Source organism: Glycine soja, chromosome 2 (genome assembly GCF_004193775.1).
Source record: "Glycine soja cultivar W05 chromosome 2, ASM419377v2, whole genome shotgun sequence".
Lineage (NCBI taxonomy): Eukaryota > Viridiplantae > Streptophyta > Magnoliopsida > Fabales > Fabaceae > Glycine > Glycine soja.
In genome coordinates, this window is record NC_041003.1 from 46,973,161 (window position 1) to 46,997,914 (window position 24,754).

Genomic DNA, 24,754 nt, shown 5'->3' on the forward strand with positions numbered 1-24,754 from the left:
ATAATAAAATAAAACAAAGTCAAAGAGAAACGAACTGAAAGACAGTGGGTTAGTGGCATGAAGGCATCTGCTGATTTCCAAAACAAAGTTTCTTTTAGAAGTATTGTCCTCGAGCCCTCAAAATATAAATGTGGTTCCTAGCTACTTTCACTTTCCTTTGTCTCCACAAAGAAGCAAAATTTCAGATTGTCACATATTTGTCATTTACTGTATTTTAAATTACTATTATTGGTTTTGTTCTATTCAACTGCTGTCATACATAATTCAGCATCTTTTAATTTAAAAGTTCAAAAGAAGCAACAACGGCAGTTGCAATTCCTCTCATGTTTTCATTGTGAGGCTTCATGTCTTCATGTATTTTATTTTTTAAATGAGTTTTTTTGCATTCTCCTATATATGATTTACACATTAAAAAAAATTATTTTTATTTCCTTAACCAATATTCTTAAGACATTGGTTAGCAAGACCCTTTTCATATGCTCTAAGTGTAACTTTTTTAATTGATAAGTAATTAAAAATTACTCTAAATATATTTTTTCAAAACAAATATTAATGAAAAAGATAGAAACCACTAATCACTTGTTTTATGAGTGTGAGTGATTTTCCAAAGTGTGGTACCTATGTTTTGATTGGCTTGGTGTGTCCACTGTCGTGAATAATGATATGCGCAGTCAATTCCAACAATTCCAGGGACTAGCAGTTGGTGTTGGTGGAGGGTTGGAGGGAGAGGACTGGATGGTAATGGCTTAAGGTGAAAAAGAAAGGGGTTCTGGTACCCTTTAGCAGTGTGGATAATATTGAATCCAATTGAATGTTTGAGGTCCAAACCGAGATGATTCACTGTTGTTGGGTTTGAGGGGAGTGCAGTTATAGAAATATATACTACACGAATGGTAATATTTACCAAATGGGAGGATTGTAGTTAAGTAATAGGAATACACATGATACGAGGAGTCAAGGAAGGCTACTGGGAGTAAGTAAATGTTCTGCATCATGATATCATATTATGATATTAATTTTTATCTATCTATACTTGTATATCCAATACGTCCATATAAATAGTATATGTGGTCAGTGGAATGGCTTTAGAAGTGGATGAAGGTAGTTTAGTTACAGATTGTGGCACGGTGTTGCACAGTGTAGTGTAACTGCTGTGTATATATCTGTGATATATGGAAATATGATAATTGCTGGTGGTTTTGAAAGGAATAAAATGGTGCTAATGTAAGGAAGTTTGGGAATGGGTGGAAGGATAGGATAGGATACTTTAATTTTATTGGGCGATTGACCCTCTTTGTTAAAAAAAAAAAAGTAAAGGAATAATATTCATGTCTGGATCTAGAAGTATATATAGATAGATAGATTAGGCAATACTCTATGTAGATTCACTATAAATGTACGTTTTCCACTTGCCAAGTAAAGTCAATGAGAGTAAACGGTGACTTGTGCTTGCCGTGATCCGTGCGTAACTTGATAATTAATACGTTCCTCGTCTACTTGGAGTCCATATAACTTGCCAATAATATTCATAGACTATCCGAAACATACTTGTTTTGTTCTAGCAAAACCTCTCACAATAATGTCTCACTCCAACAATTCAGAGTCCAAGTTTGATCCTAAGCAACCCTCCGTGCCCATATCATATCCAATAAAGACCCTAAAGGAGTTGGAGTCACGCTCCTACTATGAGTCCTTTCACTACCCTTTTAACAAAGCTTCATCAGTTCCTATTGAAAGTGGCTACTCTGCACCATTGCCTAATCGTAGAAGAATACTAGTGTGCCATGATATGGCTGGGGGTTATGTAGATGATAAGTGGGTTCAGGGAGACACTAATGCTGAAGCCTATGCCATATGGCACTGGCATTTGATAGATGTGTTTGTCTACTTCTCTCACAATCTTGTCACGCTCCCTCCTCCTTCTTGGATTAATACAGCTCATCGTCATGGTGTTAAGGTACTAATTAACTACTAGTTAGTTGCTTATGTAAGATTTTCACTTTGGCTTATAAATTGCCCTTGTTTAGATATAACAAAATTCAGAAGTATTTGGGAAAAAAATAAGAAAAATAATATAAATTGAACATCTCCTGTAAACTAATATTAACCTATGCCTCTTAGCTTTTGAAAAAGTTAGATAAAACTAACTTTTATAAACTTAAGAAAAATATGCTTTTAGATTTTATATTTTTAGTTAAATGTAGTCAAAAGCTGTGCACTTTCATATAGATGAATTTATTTCTCAAACTTTAAGAATATGTAAATTTTTTATATAAAAAAATTATGTAAAGTTAATCCTTCCTAAATTTAAAAAAAAAAAGAATTGATATGACACATCTTTAAGTACCTTGAGTCTTATTCTATTTACCTTAAAAGTTAAACTTGTCGTGAATTGTGATTAGTTTACAGTGAACAAAATTTACACTGAATAACAATTAAACTCCTTTAAAAAAAAAACAATGAATTCTTAGATAAGAGTGATTAAATCCAAATATTTTTCTTTAAGAAAGAGGATCAAATTGATTGATATAAAAAGGTGAAGGAACGTATCACTTATTCTATAAAATTTAAGTTGATTTTAGTTTATGCAACAAGGTAAATTCCTTTTATGTTTTTTGTTTTTTTAGGCTTAATTGTACTTTTAACTTCAATGTTTCACAATGGCACAAATTTTGTTTATATTTTTTTTAGGAATTTTGCCCCCATTTTATAAATTAATCATGGTGAATTTTGTCCCCACATAAAAAAAAACTGCCATAATTAATGAAAAAACATCACAAAATCATCTTCATTGTGGCGTTTTTTATCTAGCTAGAATTTATCTAGAATATCCTTCTTTTTTTATTAATCAAATAAAAAATTAAAAAATATATAAAATTTAATCAAATAGGAGTGAAATTGAAACAAATGTACACTACCAGTTTGTCTCACTGTCCAATATGAGAGCTCGGAGCTAGCTGGTAGTACAACCACACTGGTAAGCTTTGTAAATGTGACATTATTTTTTTCCTTTGCATAAACCGGTACTTTTTTTAATAAGCTGCACTAACCGGTACTGTTTAACAGGTTAAGGTCAATCATAAGCTTCTAGAGTTGGTTTAGTTTAACTAATTAGAGCTTAGATAGTGAATCTAGCCAAACTTATTTTCTAATGTTTTTTGGAAGCATGATGGTTTATGGCGTTTGAGTATGTTTCTCACTCGGAGATTTTGTCTCATTATTTATTGCTAAATGTTTAATCAGAATAAGTATATAATTCCATTTCCATTGCATATTGTGACTTGTTTCTAATTGAACAACTGAAGAAACTTTTAACTTGAACTTTCTTTGTTGTAAATTGTAATTGTACCCTTGATCTCCTAGGTGCTGGGGACTTTCATCACTGAATGGAATGAGGGAAAGGCTGCCTGTGATAAACTACTTTCAACAAAGAAGTCTGCCCAAATGTATGCAAAACATTTGGCAGAGCTTGCTGCTAATTTAGGCTTTGACGGGTGGCTGGTAATCAATTTTTCAGCTCTGTTTGGTACTATTATTATAGTTTATATAAATATCTCTATTGATTATTTTTTCTTGCCTAAGTTGATGATTGATTTATATTCACATCATGATATGATATTATTTTATTATTCTTCTAGAATGGTTAGTGCGGGTTCTTAAAACTGAAATCCCATCAAGAGTTTGTGTTGCCTAAAGACTGCCAAAAATAGAAAAAGAAATAAATTTGGAAGAAAGTAAGAGATTATAAAATTTTGAAGATCATGCTATTAATAAAGCTTATAAAAAGATGTGTTTTCTTTGGCAGTTTTGTCATTGGCCACTGATACATACGTAGTTTAGAATAATTACATTACGAAGAGAATCATATTAGGGGAATCATGCATATTTGTACTAAAAATAGATGCATAATCGTCTAATACCTTGCAGAATTGCTTTTTTTTTTTTTATTCTTTTCAATTATTCAAATACTAAAACTCAATTGCAGTTGAACATAGAGGTAACATTGAAGCCGGAGCAGATTTCTAATTTAAAAGAGTTTGTCAAGCATTTATCATTAACAATGCATTCTTCAGTGCCTGGATCGCTAGTGATATGGTTTGCATTAGAAGTCACTCAATTCTTGTATTTTTTTTTTTTTACTGAAATGGAGCGTATCAGCAATTGATTTTTTATGTCCTTTATTGATCATGCAGGTATGACAGCGTCACTATTAACGGTCATCTATGGTGGCAAAATGAATTAAATGAATATAATAAGCCTTTCTTTGATATAAGTGATGGGATATTTACAAATTATTCATGGCAGGTATTGCTTAATTATGCTCCTTCGATACTGTTGTTTGGTCAATTGTTTTATCTGTTGAGTGGACATTATTATTATCAATACAATGTAGGAAGACTATCCATGGCAATCTGCTGCTGTTGCTGGTGATCGAAAGTTTGATGTGTATACGGGGATTGATGTATTTGGAAGGAACACATATGGTGGTGGAATGTGGAATGTATGTGATCTGTGTCATATACACATTTTTATTTGATAGCTACAAGTTATGTTTTATTGTACTGCTTTTAAACTTATTTGGAATTCAATGTTTAATTGTCCTGAGTGGAACATATAGTATCACTGAATTTTTCCCATCACACTTGAATATGCTCTGAATTTTTGTTTTAATGCTTGTTTCACATTAATTAATAAACTTCATATGGTGTGCATGAACTGCATATTTTACAGAAGTCTATGCAATCTGTTTTCTCCTCAATATTGCATGTAAAATATATTTATGGTATCCCTTTCTTTTCAAATTTTGTGGGGGAGATAAGTTTGTTAAGAGAATTAGGAGACAAATAACATTGGTAAAGCCGAAGGCTATTTGTGTTTTTCCTAGTGTTTTCCTGACTTTATATTATGAATGTGCCAGACAAATGTTGCTCTTGATATAATAAGAAAAGCTGATGTCTCTGCTGCAATATTTGCTCCTGGATGGGTCTACGAGACTAAGCAAGAACCAGATTTTGAGACTGCTCAGAATCGGTAATGTGTAGCTGTCAGTATTTTTGCCTTTCTGATGCACTATAATTTATTTAGAAACAAATGAAGTTGACCATAAAGCAAATAAGAGTTCATTAAAATCCTAGAAGTGAAAGCAAAAGCGAACACCCGAATTATTTGAAATAATCATCATAAAAGTCAATGACTAAAATATTTAAGCAAAAACTGTCTTAATTTTTTTACTCCAATCTTATTGTCACCTTTTTCTTTTAAGTTAATGATGGACAGATCTTACCTTGAATGTGTTACTCGCATTAGTTCCATAATCATGGCCATGCATTTGGCAATGCAGTTGGTGGGGTCTCGTGGAAAAATCTTGGGGCATAGTGCGAAAGTATCATGGAACACTACCATTCTACACAAATTTTGATCAGGTTAAGAACTGTAATTGTTTCCCCTTTCTACCAAGTGTCTTAACTTCTCTACTTTGGTTTGTGTTGTGGTGCATTTGGAAGCCAGTTGGTGCCGGTATGAATTAAAAACTGTCCAAGATACTTTGTTCATGCTGAATTTGATAGGAATTTTTTTAATTTGATTTCAGTAAAAATTGTAAGAATAAAATTAAAATGTGGATTCTGAGATGCAAATGATGAGTGGATTAGGAAATTTTAACATCATAAAGGAGGGAGCTTTCTTTATTCACCTTTAGGCTTTAGCTTAACTCAGTACACGGAAAAACTTTATTAATTTTAATTGCATTTAATGTCTATCCTGTATAATATAATGACATCATTATCTCTAACTTGTAACCTACTAAGAATTTTCCTTTGGCATCCTTACTGGTTTGTTAAATTTTTAGCTGAAACAATGCATTTTGGCCAGAGGGTTGAAATGGGGTTGGATTTTTTTATAAGCTAACGTTGCTGGAACATCCTAACAGAGCATTTGAGACTTGAGATGGGTATCAATCCCTCGATTTGTCTGTGACTAGAAATCTAGCCTAAGACCCCTTTTTCAAGACATGTTTTACGCGTAGTTCACTAAATACAATGTATGTGAGGAGTGAGGTGTTGCACGTCCTTTTTATTGTTGGATGATACTATTTTGGCAATCATATCAAGGAGAAGAAATAGATTTTTAGATAAGATACTTATATATTTGTATTATTCAAATGCCGCCTTTCTTTGTTACTTTCAGGGACGCGGTTATCATATTTCAGTTGATGGAGACCTAGTATCAGATGCTACTTGGTGCAATATTTCTTCCCAAAGTATTCAGGTATGCACCTGATTAAGGTGTTGGCTCAACTATTTACAATGTTGATATTTTGTAACCTCAGTGGCCATTGTACCAGAGGAACTTGCACACAATTTCACTACATGAAAAAGATTACAAGACCTCTTTCTAAATTCAGGGAAAGAACAATAACATTCTTAAAACTGGAGAATACAAACACTAAAAAACCTTATAATATGAGAAATGCGTTTTACTCTTTACATTTCTTCTCTAACAACAAAAAACATAAAAGAGAAAGATGAATAAATTTGGGATGATTTTAAAAGAATCACCCAAGTTTTCAAGGGCACTAAGCCACATTAAACCTTTAAGGGGAGCTTTGTCCAAAGTCCCACATCAAATAAGCCACATTAAACCTTTAAGGGGAGCATTGTCCAAAGTCCCACATCAAATAAGTTTTTTCTCGATAAATAAAGAAAGAAGTTTCACATCAAATAAGTTTTTTTTTACAAGGATAACTAAAATAAGAAATCTCACATCTAATAGGTTTCTTTTTTCAAAGATAACTAAATAAAGAAGCTTCTTTAACGTGTGATTTCTTACTTAAAATTTTACGCTTCGTTTTATAAGCTTTTGAGAAAGAAATCCAGCCTGTGTGGGACTTCTAGCTAGAATAACAAAAATGCATATGCACTCCATTTTTTTAATTCTTTGTCATTTCTAAGATTAAGGGTTGGTTTTTAAGTAACACCACCTAATAAAGCTAATATGGAATGACAAGTAAAATATTGTGATCATTTGAGAATACTCCAATATTTATTCGAAATCTTCAAATTTACTGTCAATGTTACTTGTTAAATGATGATTGAATGACAAACTTGTTTTCCAGTATTCACATACATATATCATAGCCATGTTTCTTTATCATGATACCTTCATTTGATTCATTTTTTTTGTGTGCAGCCACTCCTTGAGTTTGCCGATTCAACTGCAAATTCTATTCAACTTATTGTAGAGTAAGTGACAAAACATCCAATGCTTTATAATTTTCTTTAACTGGAAATTCCAACAGAATGTGTACATTTCATATTTCATATTATTTGAAGTACAGCTTGCAAAATTAACTCTGATACAGAGATTCACTGCAGAAAATTCAGCGTAGGATATTAGGTTCTTTCTTTCCCTTGTTGAATTTTGAGGGCCTATTTTGGTAACAAGAGAATGGAAATATGATTAATTATCAGATATTGCTACGGTTATATGCTTCTGGAACTTATTTATAGAGTTTGATGACTGACCTGATAGTGTGCAAGCACTTCTCGTATTAGTATGTACTTTTAGTTTTTGTAGTATTAGAACCTTCCATGATTCTGTATGCCTCGTTTCTTTTCTGTTCTATTTTAAATCAAGGTATTAAATTACTACATTCCACTAGTACTAGTTCAGATATGATATTAAGTATATGTTGTCTTGCTTATAAAATGTAGCTTGAAGGAAGCATCATATAGTGGAGGGGGAAATATTACATTCAAAGGATCTCTTGGAGAGGAAACTTACTTCAAGAGGCGAATCTTTCAAGGAGAGTTCATTTTAAGCAAGTTGCCTATCCACTTCATTTATTCTGTAAGCTATCATCTCTACTAAAATTGCTGAAATTTTTTTACATATCTCTATCCTCAGGTTTGAAGCATGATAGGGAGGTTGCATGCTCATGTCTTTCAAAATCTTAAACTGTTAGCTAAAGCCACATGAATATTACTTGTATATCTCAAGCATGATAAATTATTAGGTGGTATGGGACCATCACCTGTCCATGATCCCAACTAATCTCTACATGACATGTATTTAAGCTTTTCGATTTACAAGAAAAAATTAATAACACTTTATAACATGTCATGTGGAGATTAGTGGGGACCATGTGATACAAAACTGTACTACCTAATACTGTAATTTATCTTCAAGCACACACCACTTCGTGTAAAAAACCTTTGGGCTTGAACTAGGAAAAATGCACAAGCTTTGTATTGAAATTCAAATGTTTATTAGAAATTTGAGTGGCAAGGGTTGAACTTTTGACCTTCTGGTCATAGAGACTCTAATACTTTGTCATGAACCAACTCTCCCAAAAGGCAAATGCACCAATGATTTTATACCTTTATATCTCAGGCCATCAGGCTCATCTAACCTGAAATAGCTGTCAATACAAAAGTGTAAAAATAGTTTATCTTCTTAGGAGCTGAATCTGGTTACTTATTTGAGGGAAGGGAAGTGGGGTATGTATGTTTCCTTGACCAATGGTATACTGCACACACATGCAGACTAGTTCACCAAAATCATTATATAGTAGTATATACAACTTGAGACTTCTATCAGTGCCCTCTTTTCTTAGTCTAGTTGACACCTGAAGTCTGTTTTTGGCAAATGCAGGTGAAATCTGACAACAACTCTTCTTTGGGACTTGTATTTGAGTTCACTTCTTCTATCAACAAAACAATGTCTATACTACTCACTTCCCATGGAGTGGATCATCTGTCAAGCAAATTTAGCAAAGTAGTCCTAACAAGTGAACACAAGGGAAATGCCCCTGGATGGGTTATACATGAAGGTACAATTGAAATGAATGGATACATTCTCACTGGAATCCATGCTTTGTGCTATAGACCAAATGCTACTTCCAAAGAACTGAAATCCAGACCATTTGGCCCTGATCATACTGTGCCTTCCTCAACTGATTATTTTGCGGTTCTTGGTCATATCACAGTCAAAACTTCTAATTATAAGCCAGATTTTCCAGTTTCTACTTCCTGGCTAGTTGATGGTGAATACATCAGTTGGAAATCTGGTCCTCAAGATTCAAGGGTCCTTAGTCTTAAAATTTCTTGGAAGCTGAAAGAAGGAAAAGGAATTGTATTTCCACACTACAATGTGTATGTGGAGAAACTACCACAGCTAGCATATGGTAATTCAAGCACAACATTAGAACCTGTGCAGGAGTATCTTGGAGTTGCACATGTAAACTGTTTCTATGTTTCTGAGCTCAAAATTCCTGCTATCACTTCTAGTCTCAAGTTTATTATACAGGTCTGCGGTTTTGATGGGACAAATCAGAACTTAGCAAAGTCACCATATTATCAATTGGAGATAAAGGATCATAAATTGTCATTTATGAAGTATCCATCTTATATTTATAGTTGGATTTCGCATTGGATGCGATTCCTACGCAGCTAGTAAAACTAAGCATAATTCGCTGCTTTCCAAGTTCATAATTTCTATACAAGTAACAACGTACAATAAGTCTCTTTAGATCATTCAAGTCCAACGAAACTGCATGTGAAGACAAGTGTTTATCTATTTATTTGTTTGTTTATTTCTTTCTTTCTTTATTTATTTAGTTATTGTAGATTTAATTTGAAAGTGTGTGCATTTATTAGTTATGAAACACTAGGCAATTAAATGTACGTTATTAAAAAAAATGTTATTAATTCATTCATCAGTAACTAAGCACGTGTTAGCAAGACTCAAAACACTATTATCTTGCAATTTTCAACTGTGTAACATGTATTATATCCTACAATTACTTTCATCTTTGTGAAACCTAACATTCCACGCGTCTAGAATTAGGGAACTAAATTGACAATGGTTTTCCAAAAACTAGAAAATAGTAACTATGAGGTTCAACGCTCCAAGCTGCACAATTTTAAACCTTTGAATTTGCATCAAAACGGTTTTGTTTGTATACATTATGGCGGCACGCAAAAAAAATGATATATGGATAGCTTCAAGTTCAATATAGTGTAGCCTTTTTTAGCATAACGTTAGTTTATTTTTTTTAACAGACAGCATAATGTTAATTTGTTTGGTGTTGAAGCAAAGGGCCAGAAAATCATACTTTGACTTAAATTTACTGAACGAATAAAATTAAACAAAGTCAAATAGAAGGGAACTATGGAGGGTGGGTTAGTGGAATTCGAATTCCAAAACAAAACTTATTTTGGAAGTATTGTCCTCGAGCCCTCAAAATATAAATGTGGTTCCCACTATCACTTTCTATGTCTCCACAAAGAGGCAGAATTTCATATTGACGCATATTTGTCATCTACTGTATTCTAAATTTCATATTGACGCATTTTTTCTCATTGCATTGTGAGGCTTCATGTAAAAAAAAAATTAATTTTCATAGTGTAAGTGTAAAAAATTTATATTATTAACTAATTAAAAATTATTTTAAATATATTTTTTAAAAACAAAAAACTAAATAACAGTATTTTTTACATTATATATGTATTTAAAATAAATTCACTTTTTTGGTGTGGAAACTAAGCTCTTTCATGCATGCATGAGTATTTTTTTCACATACATCACAAATAATTGAATCTTAATTAAGATGCTTAAGGGTCCCAAAACCAACAGATTTTAATTGAAAATTCTTGTCTCTTAAAAACGTGTTTCAGCCAGAATAATTTGTTTTAATCACTGGCTCAATCATTGAACCAAGCATGCGTTTTTTAATCAAGTAATGGTTAATTTAGACACGTTTATATAGGGTTAGTTCGATTTTCTCTTTTCCTCTCTTTTGGAATACGAAGTTCGCGTCAGCTTCCACTGTCCCTGTGATTTCTGGTGTTCCTTATGGTCACAAGTTTACCTAAATGGTACGGCAAAGTTAAGAGAAAGGTGAGGGCTAAATGCATGATATCTAACTTCTAATAAACAATGTAAAGGCATTGTACGTCGTACATTTTCTTTATTCATGACGTTCGCATCTTTATTCATGTAATTTATCATGAGTTTTTACTTTTGTTAATATATTAGGAAATGTTATATGTGAGAGAGAAATAAAATCAAATGATTAAAGAGAGAAAAAGAAGTAGCAATTGATGAGTGAATAACTAATTTAGGTTTATGAAATTAAAAAAATGACAAATTAATCATTAAAAATATTAAGTTATCAATTAAGTTAGTCCTGAAAATTCTGATAATCAAAAAAATTGATCCATGAAATTAAAAAAAAAATATCAAAATAATTCCTAAATATGTAAATCATCAATTAATTTATGGCTTCTTTGCTTTGATGTCATGTCCCACAGATTCACGTCTTTTAGATGCATTTTATTTTAACTTCTATGTTATTTTAATGAATTTGACGTGATTATCGTGTTAAACATGGTCACATGATATCATTTCAAACATGCACTTAGTTTCTTTGTTGTTAACTGATGTTATCCAACATCGTAAAAAAAAAATAATTGCTAAGTGCCCGAATGACATCAACTAGGCACTTCGTTCTTTAAAATCAAAAGTACCTCATCCTCCTCTCTTTTTCAACAACCACATCCAATGTTCTCTGTTTCACAAGTATCGGGCCCTAAGGCCCAAAGATACAAAATATTTAACATCCAAACTCTTTTTTAGTTAAAATTTAAAATCCAAACAGATATTTATTGTTAATACACGCATAAGTAAAAATTGTTAATATTCATAATTTAGTTTTTTATGCTTATGAATGGTTTGATGATAAAAGGTTTGAATAACTTGCATAAGATTTAAAGTTCTAACTCTATTGCCATCACAACATAAAAAAATTCTAGCTAAAGAAACAAGAATGCTTATATTTTAGAAAAACAAAATGTTTTGATGTTCATTAGATATGTAAATTTTTTTTCCTGATGGTGAGATAGCCATTTTTTATAGTTATGAGAATGTTTGTAACTTTCTAAAACCGTTACTAAATTTGTCCTTGTTAAAAAATTATCAAATGATCATGGATCATGTCTTCACTAATCTTCCTCATACAATATATAATCAATTATTATTGATATTTTCTTGTAAGTTGTAAAATTTAAATATTATTGTATAAACATTAGTTAGGACCATAAGTATTTGTCCTCACCGGTTGCATTAACATACAAACACCTTAATTACTTGTTTACTTAATCAAGTGCCACTGCTAGGGTCAACCTTAGAAATCCCTTGGGTATCTCAATTTTCATTCAAGAAACTATGTCATGGGCAAAATTGCTGCATTACATTGCTAGAAGTGTCAAAGCCAAGAAACTGAGAGAGGTCATTTTGGAGAAAGTAAGACTTGTAGTCTAGATCAATTCCTGAGGCTGCTGGCATCACTGGCTCATGTTCCATCTGGATGCAGAGTATCTCTGCTTGAGCAACTGCAAGCTGCATTTGAAGCTCAGAAACTTGATTTTGCAAGTAGGATATTGCTCCAACACAACCATACACAGGGTCCCTCACTCTTGCATTTGCCTCATACACTAGACTGCTCACTGCATCTGCTCTCTGGTGAACTGGAAGTTCCTGAATGAATCATTGCATAAGAAACAACCATTTGGAGCCCTCAATCCACTAAAAGAATCACTACTTAAAAGCCTATGCATAAGAAAATTTGAAGAAATTCTCTCATAATTTTTCTGAAAGATTATTTTTAATTTATGCATAAGCTAGTTTTAGCTTATGAAGTAGTTCATTTAAAAAAAATCTTATTTTATTTTTCTAAAAATTCTTCTGAATAAGTTTATTCAAACAGGCCCATTAACAAATACTATCTGAAAGAGTTACCTCAATCTCCCACCTCCTAACTTCTTTGATTTTGAAATTGATCAAATAACTAACTAACCACAAAAGGTTTTTTTTTTATTATTTATCATCAAAATAAGGCAAATAGAAAGAGTAAGAGAAAAGTACCTGTAACATTTTGCTAACATTGCTAGCACCAAAAACCTTGTGAACTATAGCAAACTTTTGGGGGTCATCAGAAGGAAAATAAGGAGCGAAGATGCAGTCTTTTGTGCACCGACGCCTCAGCAATTTGCATGAGGCACAAGGGGAATTTCCACCCATTTTTACTTTTTTGGAAACAAAGAAAAAAGAACGGTTATGTTTGGGACTAAGAGGAGAAAAGGAGTGAACTTAAAACAGAGGAAGTTGATAGAATACAAATCAAAGAGTTGCACATAATGAGACTAAGAAGCATTATTGTGTATTTATAATGGATTACAGCAGATGAGGGTAGCCGCCTGCAAACTAATTCTGCTGCGGTATTAGCATTAAAAGGTTTCTTACATTAAGATTTCGATGTGATTACATCATCATGAGTGTAAACAATCTATTTTTATTTGGATTAGTTACAGTCACACAGCTTTAACCAGGTGAGAGTTAGAAAACACTGTTATCTTACTCTAGCATAAAAGTAGTATTAATTACATTTAACTACTAAAAACATTTATTAACAAATTAATAGATTAAGTTATTTAGCTCTCTTTTTCTTCCCTTTTTTGTACGCATTGCTTTGTTTAATTGCCACATCTAGAATTGAAATTGAAATAAAAAATTACTTTGGCATATTATGCCCTGGTCTTAGCTCTGTTTAGGAATTAGGATCTCAGGCCTTGTGGTTAAATGTAACTTGAAATTCGGACTTGTGAGTGTAAAGGTTACATAGGCTGATAAAAGTAAATGTTTTAAACATTTTATACCCAAACAAAAATATTCCATTTAAATAGAGAAGCACAATAGAAAACTAAAAATAAATATTGGCACAATAAAGAAAAATAATATATTCATGATAAAATAAATCAAGACATTATCCAAACTTTTATGCTTCTGTGTTGCTTCATTGAGAGTCAAAGTAAGAAAAAATTTCTGCTTCACGGAAGCAAAGTTGTATCACATATTGACTTATTGCTGAAATTGACAGGGTCCAATAGGTTCAAGTCTCTATATTGTTATTAGGTCATAGCTGAGAGAGTAAGTGACTTGAGAATTGTCATTATCTTATTTTGCCTAAAAAATTCCTTTAAAAGTAAATTTACTTTAAATATATATATTCTTATTTATTCACTTGAAAAATTAATTCACTTTAATGAAATCGTGTCTTACTCTGTCACTGCTTACCTATTCAGATATAAGAAGTTGACATGACGAAATTATATTGATATTATTTTAATCCATTTAGCAAATTAAGCTCTCCACTTTTATGCACTTGTGGGGATATATATAACTATATAGATGACTGAACAGATGATTAACTATTAAGAGAGTTTTAGATGTACCAGGAACAAGGAAAGCTATGATTAGTATCACCCTGTATATTATGTTAATTATCTTACTGCTGATAAACTTCATCATTATTATCCAACATTTAAGTATTATTTTCCTTGCTTAATAGCATATACATCAAGAGTTTAATGATTATACACTTGATCACAATATAAAACAGGTATGATCAATATAAAGCAGGTACTTTTAAATGTTTTTAAAGTTAATTATTATAAAAATTAACAAATTTATCATATATAATAAATTATAATTTAATGATTATATAAAATTATTTTATATTTTCTATATATAATCATAAATAACCCTTTTTCTGTCATACATAAATGGAAATTAAGCTGTCGATATTGTGAATGCCAAGTTAGCAATATAGTTGTAGAAGAGGAAAACAAAATTGACACTATATGGTAAGCTGATTTGGATCCCAAGGGGATAGAGGAAATAAAAATAACAATTATCATTGAGAAGCTGCCAATAAAAGTTATAGATTGTGACAGCCAAGTACCTTGTTTAGTTGAAAGCACCCCGGTCGTTACTAAGGTATGTGAAGCTTCAACACATGCTTATGACATATAAAAGCATTCACTGATTCACGTGAATGCACACACGTACGTTATCAATTCACTGGCAGCCACACCAAATGCACAAATAGCAACACTGATCATCAATATATTTTTTTAAATAAATATCAGAAAAAAATTGTAAAATAAAATTTGACAGAAACCGTCTCATACTGATCAATGTTTCCTTATATATCAATCTCTCCTAAGATTATAGTTTGACTGAATGCGTTGATTAGCTCATGATCAGCTAGCTGGTCAGCATCATCTTTTAGTTATAAAGAAATGTTTCATTTCATTATATAGTAAATTAAGGTGACCTTTTATAGCTGAACTTATAATTATCACGCCCAAAATCTTATAAGACTTGTCAGAGCCAATTATTTTTATATCTATACTGCACATATACATATATGCCTAATGAAAAATAGTTTAGGCGCAAATACTGTAAAAAAAATACTAATTATTCATTACAAAATTATTGTTTATCATTAATTTTTATAATAATTATTTTAAAGTTATATTTATTTATAGTTTCTTTTCGGTGAATAGTGTAAAAAAATTATATTAAATTAACGAGATCGAGCTGGCTCTTCTTGAACTAAAAGACAATGTTTTTATTTGGTTAGATTTAGATTTTTTTTTCTAACATTAAAAAAAATGAGATTGTTTCTTTCCTCAAAACTAGTGTTCATGCATGTATTTTCCTGCACTCAATATTTCTCCAATATACAATTTATTTTTTCTTTAATTTCAACATTATTTTTATATATAGTCTATACAAATTGGTAATCCGTATGAGATTTATGGATTAGTCATATGTTAAAAATATGTTTAATGAAATAATTTAAAATTGAACATGTGATCTTTATTAGTAGATATTTTAATTAACTGAGTTAATAGATCAATTATGTTAAAAAATAATTAATATTATTATATATAATACTAAAAATTTTAATATATATTTAATATACATATAAATTTTGTAACAATTAATTTTGATCTAATAATATATTTTTTTACATATATAAATTTTAAATAAAAATCATAGGTCTAAATAAAAATCATATGTTTGATAAAAAAATTATATATAAAAAAATACACTATTAGATCAAAATTAATTATGTAAATTTATATGTATATTAAATATATATTATAAATTTTAGTGATAAATATAATTATATTAATTATTTTTTAATATAATAACTTATTAATTCAGTTAATTAGGACATTGTCACATGTTCAATACTTACATGGGTGTGAGGAAATATGTCAGTGCATGCGAGGAAGAAAATCCCCTTCATAAAGGTTATATATCATGGTATGGTGTTGATTTTGTTTTCCTCTTCTATGGAACCCAAATCAGCTTATCATATAGTTATGATACTTAGACCGATCAATGAATAGAACGTTTACTTCATCTTCTCCGGTCAAATGGACAACTTTGAATAAGGTGGTATTAGATCCCCCATATTAAGAAAACTCTAACAAAGAAAGATATATATCAGCAACCATGATATAACAATTTTTTTCTGATCACATGCCAAATGGAAGAGATTCGTCTCGTGAGCCGTTATCGTTACAAACTAATATTAAAAATTGAATATGCATCGGTCACAAATTGATGTGTTGGATTAAGTTAATTAATCGCAATTGAATGTAGAAGCTAGCTAAGCAGCATCTGCGGCCTCATTGTAAAGCTTCAGACCCTTTCTAATCTTCTGTTTCTTTTTTTAACCACTGACATGCATGGCATATTTTTTCATCCCAAAAAGAGATTTTTTTTTTTTTTCTCTTTTGCAAATGATAGAATGCAAACTGTAGTCACTCCATTTTGACTATTTCATTCTTTACTTAAGCACCATATTTAGAATTTCGCTCTCATTAATTAACCTTCCTAGCTATTTATATGTGTATCAATATACGGTGAATAACTCTTGCTTATCTTTTCTACAAGAGCCATAGGATATACAGATTGGTATGTACTAATAATATACGTAATTTCATCACCAAGATACCTTGCCCATCTCATTGCTTGCTGTGTGTCTGTGGCATTTGTATTATATAACTATAGGTCAGTTTGTTTGGATATCAATTAATCAATTCTAAGAAACCAAAAATTATTAATATTTTATGACCTAACCCAAATGACAGAAATGTGAATGCCATGGTATATACTATAGCAATAATGTTTGTTGAAAAGCAAAGAAAACACAGAACCCACCACCAAGCTATTAATGAGATTCCTGACATTCAATTAAGTTGTAGGGATTATTATAAATGAAACTCGTTTTCATGGAGATTACTATTGAAACTTGTACGAGTTGTAGCTAGTGTGGTAGAAACCCTAAGCTTTCCTTGCATTAATTGCCTCACATGATTCAAAGCTTCCTTGTCATATAAAACAGCTCTTCTTTCATGGCAAGTCGGTCTCCTATACGTCTTTGTTTTCAAAATTAATGTGTAAGACTACCTTTGAATTGATTGGAACAAGTGAATGAAATTTTATTAAATTTTGGATACTTGATTAAAGAATATTAACTTGTCCTCCTAACATAATAATTATCTTAGATTATTGGATAAATAGTTATTTTTGTTTTTGAATGTATAATTGACTAAAAAATACATTGAGAAACATATAAAATTTAATCTTTAAAAGTGTAAAAAAAATACAAATAAATAAAAATATTAATAATTTTATAAAATTAACTTTATATATTTATTTTCTATAGATTTTGTAATTTATTATTAATATATAAGAAATATAAGTGAAAAAAATAATTAAAATTATATTGAAAAATTAAAATGACAACTATATCAAAGGAGAAAAAATTCTTACACAATAATTATAATGAAACCAAAAGAATAATAAATATTATTATTTTCTTAAAAAATAGATGTATTTTAAAAAATAAAAGTCATGAAAATATCAAACATTAATAAATACTTTCTCTTTTCTATTTCATAAAAAAAACTAATTTCACACTTATTAAGGAAGATAATTTATTTCATTCAAAAAGAAACTTTTTTTATATTATTCTTCATTAGAATTTGATATTAAACATAATTTTTTTTATTAAATAAAGGAAATTTTAAACATAATTTTATTAAATAAGACAAAAATAATTAAATTTTATTTAAATTTGGGAGAAAAATAATATTTTTCATATAAAAGAAAACAGAGATAGTTACACTTACTATTAGCAAAAACAAAAGTACTATTATAATTGGTATGAGGAGTGTATTTCTAATAAATTTCAATTAATAAAAAGAAGTGTGTTCAAAATAATGTATTAAAGAGTGTGTTTTTAATATTTTTCATAATATATTATATATTAAATGCATGTAAAATGGCCATATTATTATAAAAAGGAAAATACAACTTATACTAAATACTACGTGTAAATTCTGCAATAAATTATGGTCTTGTATGATAAAATCATTAAATTTGTGTTTTTCTTTAACATAAAGAACCAAATCTATTTTTTTACTGCAAAAGTGCATATCACTTCATTAAATAAACAAGTCACTGAGAGAATCAGGAGGAGTATAAAAAATTTGTGAACTAACATAAAATTAAGACGCCTAATAAGATGATGATTGACTGGATTTATTTGTCTACAGATCAAACTAATGGATGAGTTGTTAATTAAACTAATTTTTTTATTACATGCACTAGTCAACATGGATCCCAGTTCTGATTTCATGGACGCATTGGGGTGAATAGTTTCGATTAATGGTTATTAATTTAAAAGTGATCTGAATCCCTATTTTTAATAGATTTGGATCTTTAATATATCTGAATGTGATTTTTAATTAAAAATGTATTATTTATTTTTTAATTAGTGTCGTAAGTTGGCACTTAGCAAGAACCCGTTTCTATTTATTTGTTCACTTAGAAATTCACGTTAATGTTAATTACTATCTTTACAATTATGTCCTCATCTTTATTTAATTCCTAAATATTTTACACACTTTACTATAAATAAAAATAATGATTAAAGTCATATAAAAATCTTTGTAGAAAATAAAAAATAAAAACCCATTTTTTTGTTAAAAAAGAAAAGTTATTCAAAGAAGATTCAGTTTGACGGGACTTATTTTGATCAACGCCTCTATTGAAAGCAATGGTAACAGGTAGGGTCTAAATTTAGAACTCCAACCCCTCTCGGAAGGTGAGACCATGGAAGCTGAAGCTGAGAAACCTGTCGTTTGGTTTCTCTGATATCTCAAACTTTGAAGACAATAAAATATGGTTGAAGAAACAGACATCTCACCACGTTAGAAGGAAAAACATGAGACCTTCAACGCAACATTAAATGAGCATCGTTTCCATGAAGATTCATTTTCGAGATGCATGTTTTTTTAATTTTCAAGAATAATTCTAAAGGAGAATATTAACACATAAAGGGAGTGTGTTTGGTTAAGTTAAACTATCAGTGGTGTATAAGTTTTTTTCTCTCAAGACAACCATCAGTTTTATTATAAGTTAGATCGATGAAAATCTTATATAGAGAATAGAGTAATTTAAATGTCATGCCACGCATACTCAAATGCTCCTAAAATACTACTCTACTATTTTATTTTATTTTTGAGGAGACTAAAATACACTATTTAAGAAGTTAAAAGTGCAAACCTTTTACTAAAAAAATATTAATAATGCATTCTCATTATGTTGGAGGGAATACAACAAATATTTATAAACATACTTGTCATTTTCTATCTTATATTTTTATTTATTATTTAAGTGACCTTTTTTGTTGGATTTCATAGAACTTAATTATTTGTTAAGATAATACATAAAGAATATAAGATAACATATAATAGGAGAAAAAATGTGTTCGAATTCACTAAATTAATTAATTTTTTTAAAAAAAGATTAGGGAAAAATGAATCTGTATACTGATTTTGTAGAGATTTATTTGTATAAATAGAAGTGGTATGATAATAAATTACATATAAACTCCTTTTAGATTTAAATTAATTTATTTTGAAATTGCATTTGAAATCAAATTTAATTTAATAAATATTTTAATTTTTAGCTTAATGGACATTCAACTTTCAATAATTCAATTTGATTTTTACAGTAGTTTATATTGCACTTTTGTTTACTTTTTTTTATTTTCTATTTTCACTTTTTAATTATAAAACTATTGCTTTGTTTTTTTATCCATTTCCTGTTTTTAAATATTTTTATAAGAAGGAAACACTAGAAATATTTTTTTTTGTTTTTTCTGATTCATGTATAAATATTTAAAAAATATAATAAAAAAAGGTTGAAAACAATGTAACAATTAAAAAGTGAAAACAGAAAGAAAAACATAAATACAAGTAAACCCTTCGATAACTAATTAATTTATTTGATATAATGATATAGTCGTGTTACTTGTGTATGAAAATTCAGAAAAGAAGTTTCCAGGTCCCAACAAATCCAATATCTATCCTTTGAGCTTTGTTGATGCTTTCTATAGTTTTATATATGTAACAAATATTAACAACTAAGGCAGAATTAAATATATTTTTATGTCAAATAAATATTTAATTTTTGTATTTGTTCTTTAAATTTTTTTTGTTCTGTATTTAATCTTTAATAAAAAAATATTTTTTTCTTTGATACTTTTTTCTCTAATAAATTAATAAATTTTATATTTATTCTCTAGTAAAAAAAATTATTTGTTGTTAATCGAGATTAAAATAAAATTTGATAATTTATAAAAAAAAGAAACATAAAATTCCTTAATTTATTAAAGAATAAAACAAAATATCAAAAATTAAAAATAAAATTATTATTTTATTAAAAACTCAAAATAAAATAAAAAAATTACTAAAGACTAAAAATTATATATATATATATATATATATATATATATATATATATATATATATATATATATATATATATATATATATATATATATATATATAAACTTTAACAATATACCACAGTCCTCTTGGTTCCTCCTCGTTCAACAAGAAGCCCAATAAAAGTATTGGGTTGTATCTTAGTGCCAATCAAACATCTCTTGGGTTCGTTTGGTCCAGCCTAATGAAAAGATGTTCTGAACAAAATATGAGATCCTTCTCGACAATCCTTACTTACTGAAAAGTTGAAGTAAAACTAAAAACACATCATTATATGCTACCATGAAAGAAAGAAAAAAATACATGATCATCATTTTCAGTATCGGTTTCATATGGAATAAATTAGTTGCTGAAATTATAAAATGTTATAACAATTTCTGAAATAGAAAAAAGTTAAGTCAATTTCTGAAATGAAATTTGCAAATCATATTAGTCTTTTGTCACTAGTTTCGTTAAAGACTATAATGTTAATAAATTATAAAATTTGAAGACTACGATCATAATTAGTTACAAATAATAGGGAATGAAATCACAGTCGATCAGAAAATTAGTTATGACCTAACTCATTTATGCTATAAGAATTATTTCTGTATAATTTATCTTGATATTATTTTTAGTAGATATAGGATTTTAATGTCTTTTTTTGTGCACAGTTACTCATCATGTGAAAATTTTTAATAACTCTTTTTATCTGATGACTATAATTTTAGGTGACTTTTCCAAGAGTATCTCACAAATTTATAAACTAAATGATAGTTTTTTTTTTTTTTTATGGGGACTAAAATATACTTTACTCATTAGTCATTACATATGCGAATAGCAACCTTATCTGGCGACTTGACATTTTTACTCTCAATATTTCTTCTAATTTCAAAGAAATAAATGAATGGATCGGAAAACAATAACGAAGAGTATTGTTTATTTTCCCAGAATATAATGATAAAAGAAATAAAAAAAAATAAAGGATAACTTCTCCCTTATCTCACACATCTCATTGACAGTGCTATGCATTAATAGTTAGTAATTTAATAATGTGATGATTTGATTGCTTTCTAATATTTTCTGGTTTTAGCTTTTGTCGTGACACTGATCCGGATAAGCATCGTTTCTAATAAATAATTTCACGTTTATCTGTTATTATTAGCAATTTCACATTTTTCTTTCTTTCTTGGTTTTCCCTCTGAAGCTACTTTATCATATTGCAATGGAAGAAAAAAGAAGACAGTGCAAGGCATTTCTAACACTAGAACTCTAGAAGACATAGTTAGGAATAGTCAAATCAAATGTATAAGAGAAAAATAGACCAAATTAAATTTTTGGAGTGTGCTTATTTCACATATTAAAAACTCATTCCTAGAATTAGAACTTAGAGAATATAGGATTTTTATGTTTGTTTAAAATTTTAAAAGTATAGCTTTGTATTATTCATTCTCAATAAAGTAATTATAATATTTACTTTATTTTTATGAGAATAAAGTTGTATTCTAATCACAATATTAGAAGTTATTTTTAACCCACTTATAACTTCTATTTCAATTCTTATTTTTATTTTAAAATCATTTTAAAATATTCTTTAGAATTTTAAAATCTAACCAAATAAACTTTTAAATCACAATAACATTCCAAGTAATAATATTTTTGAGAATGTAATTTTTGAAAATAAAGTACCATTGAAACAAATACTTGTCTTTTTTTTCTTCAACTTATTAGTTTATTATTAAAATGTTCAACATGATTCTCTAATTATCAAAAAATACATATAGTATATCATTTTACATTAAATTCCACCAAGATTTATATAAAGTGAGCATAAGAAAAAAATAAAATTTTGAATATAATAAATAGGGAAACAAGTAAAAAAATTATCATAGATTGCATCTCATAACCACCAAATGTGTGAATTAATTTGGGGTTGTTATAGTTTAATCAGAAATTTCGAGTTTGAGTTATGAGTATACAATTGTATTAAATATTTGAAAGAAAATTTTTGTTACTCATATGAAGGATTTAGACAAAAAATGATTGCATCTCATAACATGTTTTACATTCCTTAAAAAAATATGTTTTTTCGTTACTAGCTTGATGCATTTTCTAGTGGTTTAAGTTTAGTTTTGTACACATTTCTTAGATTTTTCTTTCTAGAACTTTGTTACACCTTTTATGTGTTTTTAGTGACAATGAAACTATTTTGCGGTCTTTTGGGATGAGAGCTTTAATACATGAGAATCTTGGGAGAGATTTGAAAACCTTTGAAAGCATGGAAGTCCAGATGAAGAAGCATGGAAGTCATCCAAGTATGGACACTAGGGAAAAGTTAAAGAAAATATGAAAAGTTGGCCACACTAAACTTGATGTGATCTCAACCTTCCACAGGAACTTTTGTGTTTGATTTAGCATGAATACAATTATAACTGAATCCTTGAAATTGTATTTATTTTTTAATTAGATTCATATTAAAATTTAAATAAAAAATAAATAAAATTTTACGGACACTTTAAAAAAAATTTGAAGGACCTAGATAAATAATAAATTCAATTGTAAAAAAGTTCAAAAACTTAACTAAAAATTATAAAAAAAATTGATACTTGTCCCTGCATTGTGGATCAATTTATGAATTTCTTTAGACTGCGTTTGAACAAAGAATTTTAACTAAGAAAAATAATTTATCAGATAATTTATTTTTTTTTAAATCTAAAATTTATTATTTGGATTTTTTTATGAAGAATTTAAATTTTTAAAATTTCAAAATAGAATTTTAAAGAACTAAAAATGTTGAATTTTAATTTCCTTTTAAAAAGGTGAAAAATTAAAATTCTCTTCTTGATAAAAGAACCTTCCAAAAATATTTGCGTATTTTCTTTATAAGCTTCCTTCTTTCTTTCATCTAAAAATTTTTGAAATCTCGTTCTCGAACTTGCGACTCTTCTCTCATGCTGGTGATCCTTTTTGAGGTGCTTGTTGGCGCGAAGGGCTTAGGTTATGCCTTGCGCCATGAATGTTGTGGTCGAGTGTGGTGGTGTACGCCGCCACCATTTTTCAGTTCCCTTACGATTCCCCATGTGACATCCTTCTCTTCGGAGCACATCAACTATATTTTATCTTCTCTTGCATTCATTTTGTTTTATCCTCACAATTTTATTGTTTTATCCTCACAATTTTATTATTTTATCCAAACACAATTTTATCTTTCAACATTTAAAATTTTCTCATCTAAACATACCAGTATTTTCCATCTAACGCACTCTTGGATTAAGGAAATATGTGCCTATCAATTGTCCGTCAACCAAGCCTATTGCCCGACCATGATCGAACCAACCACTTTCTCTTACTTTGTGGCCCCCATTGCAGGGTCACGAATCTTGGATTTACTGTAACTACCTTGGGTGCGGCAAATTTACTATAGGGGGGTTATTTTAAAAACAATTTATCAAATATGGTCTGTTTTAAAACAAATTGCAAGGGGGGTCTGTTATTTACGTGGGTGCCGCCATTGTTACTGGCATGAAGCTTGTAACGCCAACGGCGATGCCGCCATTGGCAGCAGCGGAACGGGAGAGATGAAGAAGCCTATACCGCCATTCGTACTGGTGGGACAAGGCTGAGGAGAGAGACCCGCTATTGGCACTGGCGGGACATGCCAACGTGGGCAGTCCCGCCAATGGGTCCTGCGGCACATTTCAGTGGAATAATTTCATGTTTAAGTTAAATAATTTCTCTATCGAGAAGTTTTTGAGTTTTATTTGTCTTTAGCTTAGCAGCTTCGCAGATATTTTTATTTTGGCATCCCAAATTCTCAATGGCCATCTTTTCAACCTCTCTGGCCTCACAATACTAGATTTTTTAATCTGAACACTGGGAATAATAAGTAAATTAAAGGAATAAAATACTAAAAAAAACTTTTAAAGAGACACATAATTGTGCATGACATCAAGTCCTACAACAGCTTCCAAGCAGATAGACTTGAAGGGAGCAAACCTACATTAAAAAAAAACATCATTTATGATATTTTAAAATGGGGGATCCTTCCAAACGAGATA

General features: G+C 29.5%; 2 protein-coding genes across 2 annotated transcripts; one reads left to right on the plus strand and one right to left on the minus strand.

Moving 5' to 3' along the window:
- The first annotated feature begins 1,512 nt into the window (after nucleotides 1-1,512).
- LOC114399618 (cytosolic endo-beta-N-acetylglucosaminidase 1-like) lies at nucleotides 1,513-9,600 on the plus strand. The gene is made up of 11 exons (XM_028361825.1): nucleotides 1,513-1,957; nucleotides 3,364-3,501; nucleotides 3,986-4,095; nucleotides 4,194-4,305; nucleotides 4,394-4,501; nucleotides 4,919-5,031; nucleotides 5,342-5,423; nucleotides 6,187-6,267; nucleotides 7,189-7,241; nucleotides 7,713-7,848; nucleotides 8,653-9,600. The coding sequence occupies exons 1-11, from the start codon at nucleotides 1,580-1,582 to the stop codon at nucleotides 9,451-9,453; spliced, it is 2,112 nt and encodes a 703-aa protein (XP_028217626.1). The 5' UTR covers nucleotides 1,513-1,579; the 3' UTR covers nucleotides 9,454-9,600.
- Nucleotides 9,601-12,195: 2,595 nt separating this feature from the next.
- LOC114399643 (LOB domain-containing protein 12-like) lies at nucleotides 12,196-13,204 on the minus strand. The gene is made up of 2 exons (XM_028361852.1): nucleotides 12,925-13,204; nucleotides 12,196-12,537 (listed from the first exon to the last, which is right to left on the minus strand). Exons 1-2 carry the CDS (start codon nucleotides 13,078-13,080, stop codon nucleotides 12,229-12,231), a joined length of 465 nt encoding a protein of 154 aa, XP_028217653.1. The 5' UTR covers nucleotides 13,081-13,204; the 3' UTR covers nucleotides 12,196-12,228.
- Nucleotides 13,205-24,754: the final 11,550 nt, after the last annotated feature.

Coding starts and splice junctions, on each gene's coding strand:
- LOC114399618 (XM_028361825.1), top strand. CDS start 1,580: ATGTCTCACTCCAACAATTCAGAGTCCAAGTTTGATCCTAAGCAACCC. Junction 6,268..7,188: donor TTTCTTCCCAAAGTATTCAG/GTATGCACCTGA, acceptor TTTTGTGTGCAG/CCACTCCTTGAGTTTGCCGA. Junction 7,242..7,712: donor TCTATTCAACTTATTGTAGA/GTAAGTGACAAA, acceptor TATAAAATGTAG/CTTGAAGGAAGCATCATATA.
- LOC114399643 (XM_028361852.1), bottom strand. CDS start 13,080: ATGGGTGGAAATTCCCCTTGTGCCTCATGCAAATTGCTGAGGCGTCGG. Junction 12,538..12,924: donor ATGTTAGCAAAATGTTACAG/GTACTTTTCTCT, acceptor TGATTCATTCAG/GAACTTCCAGTTCACCAGAG.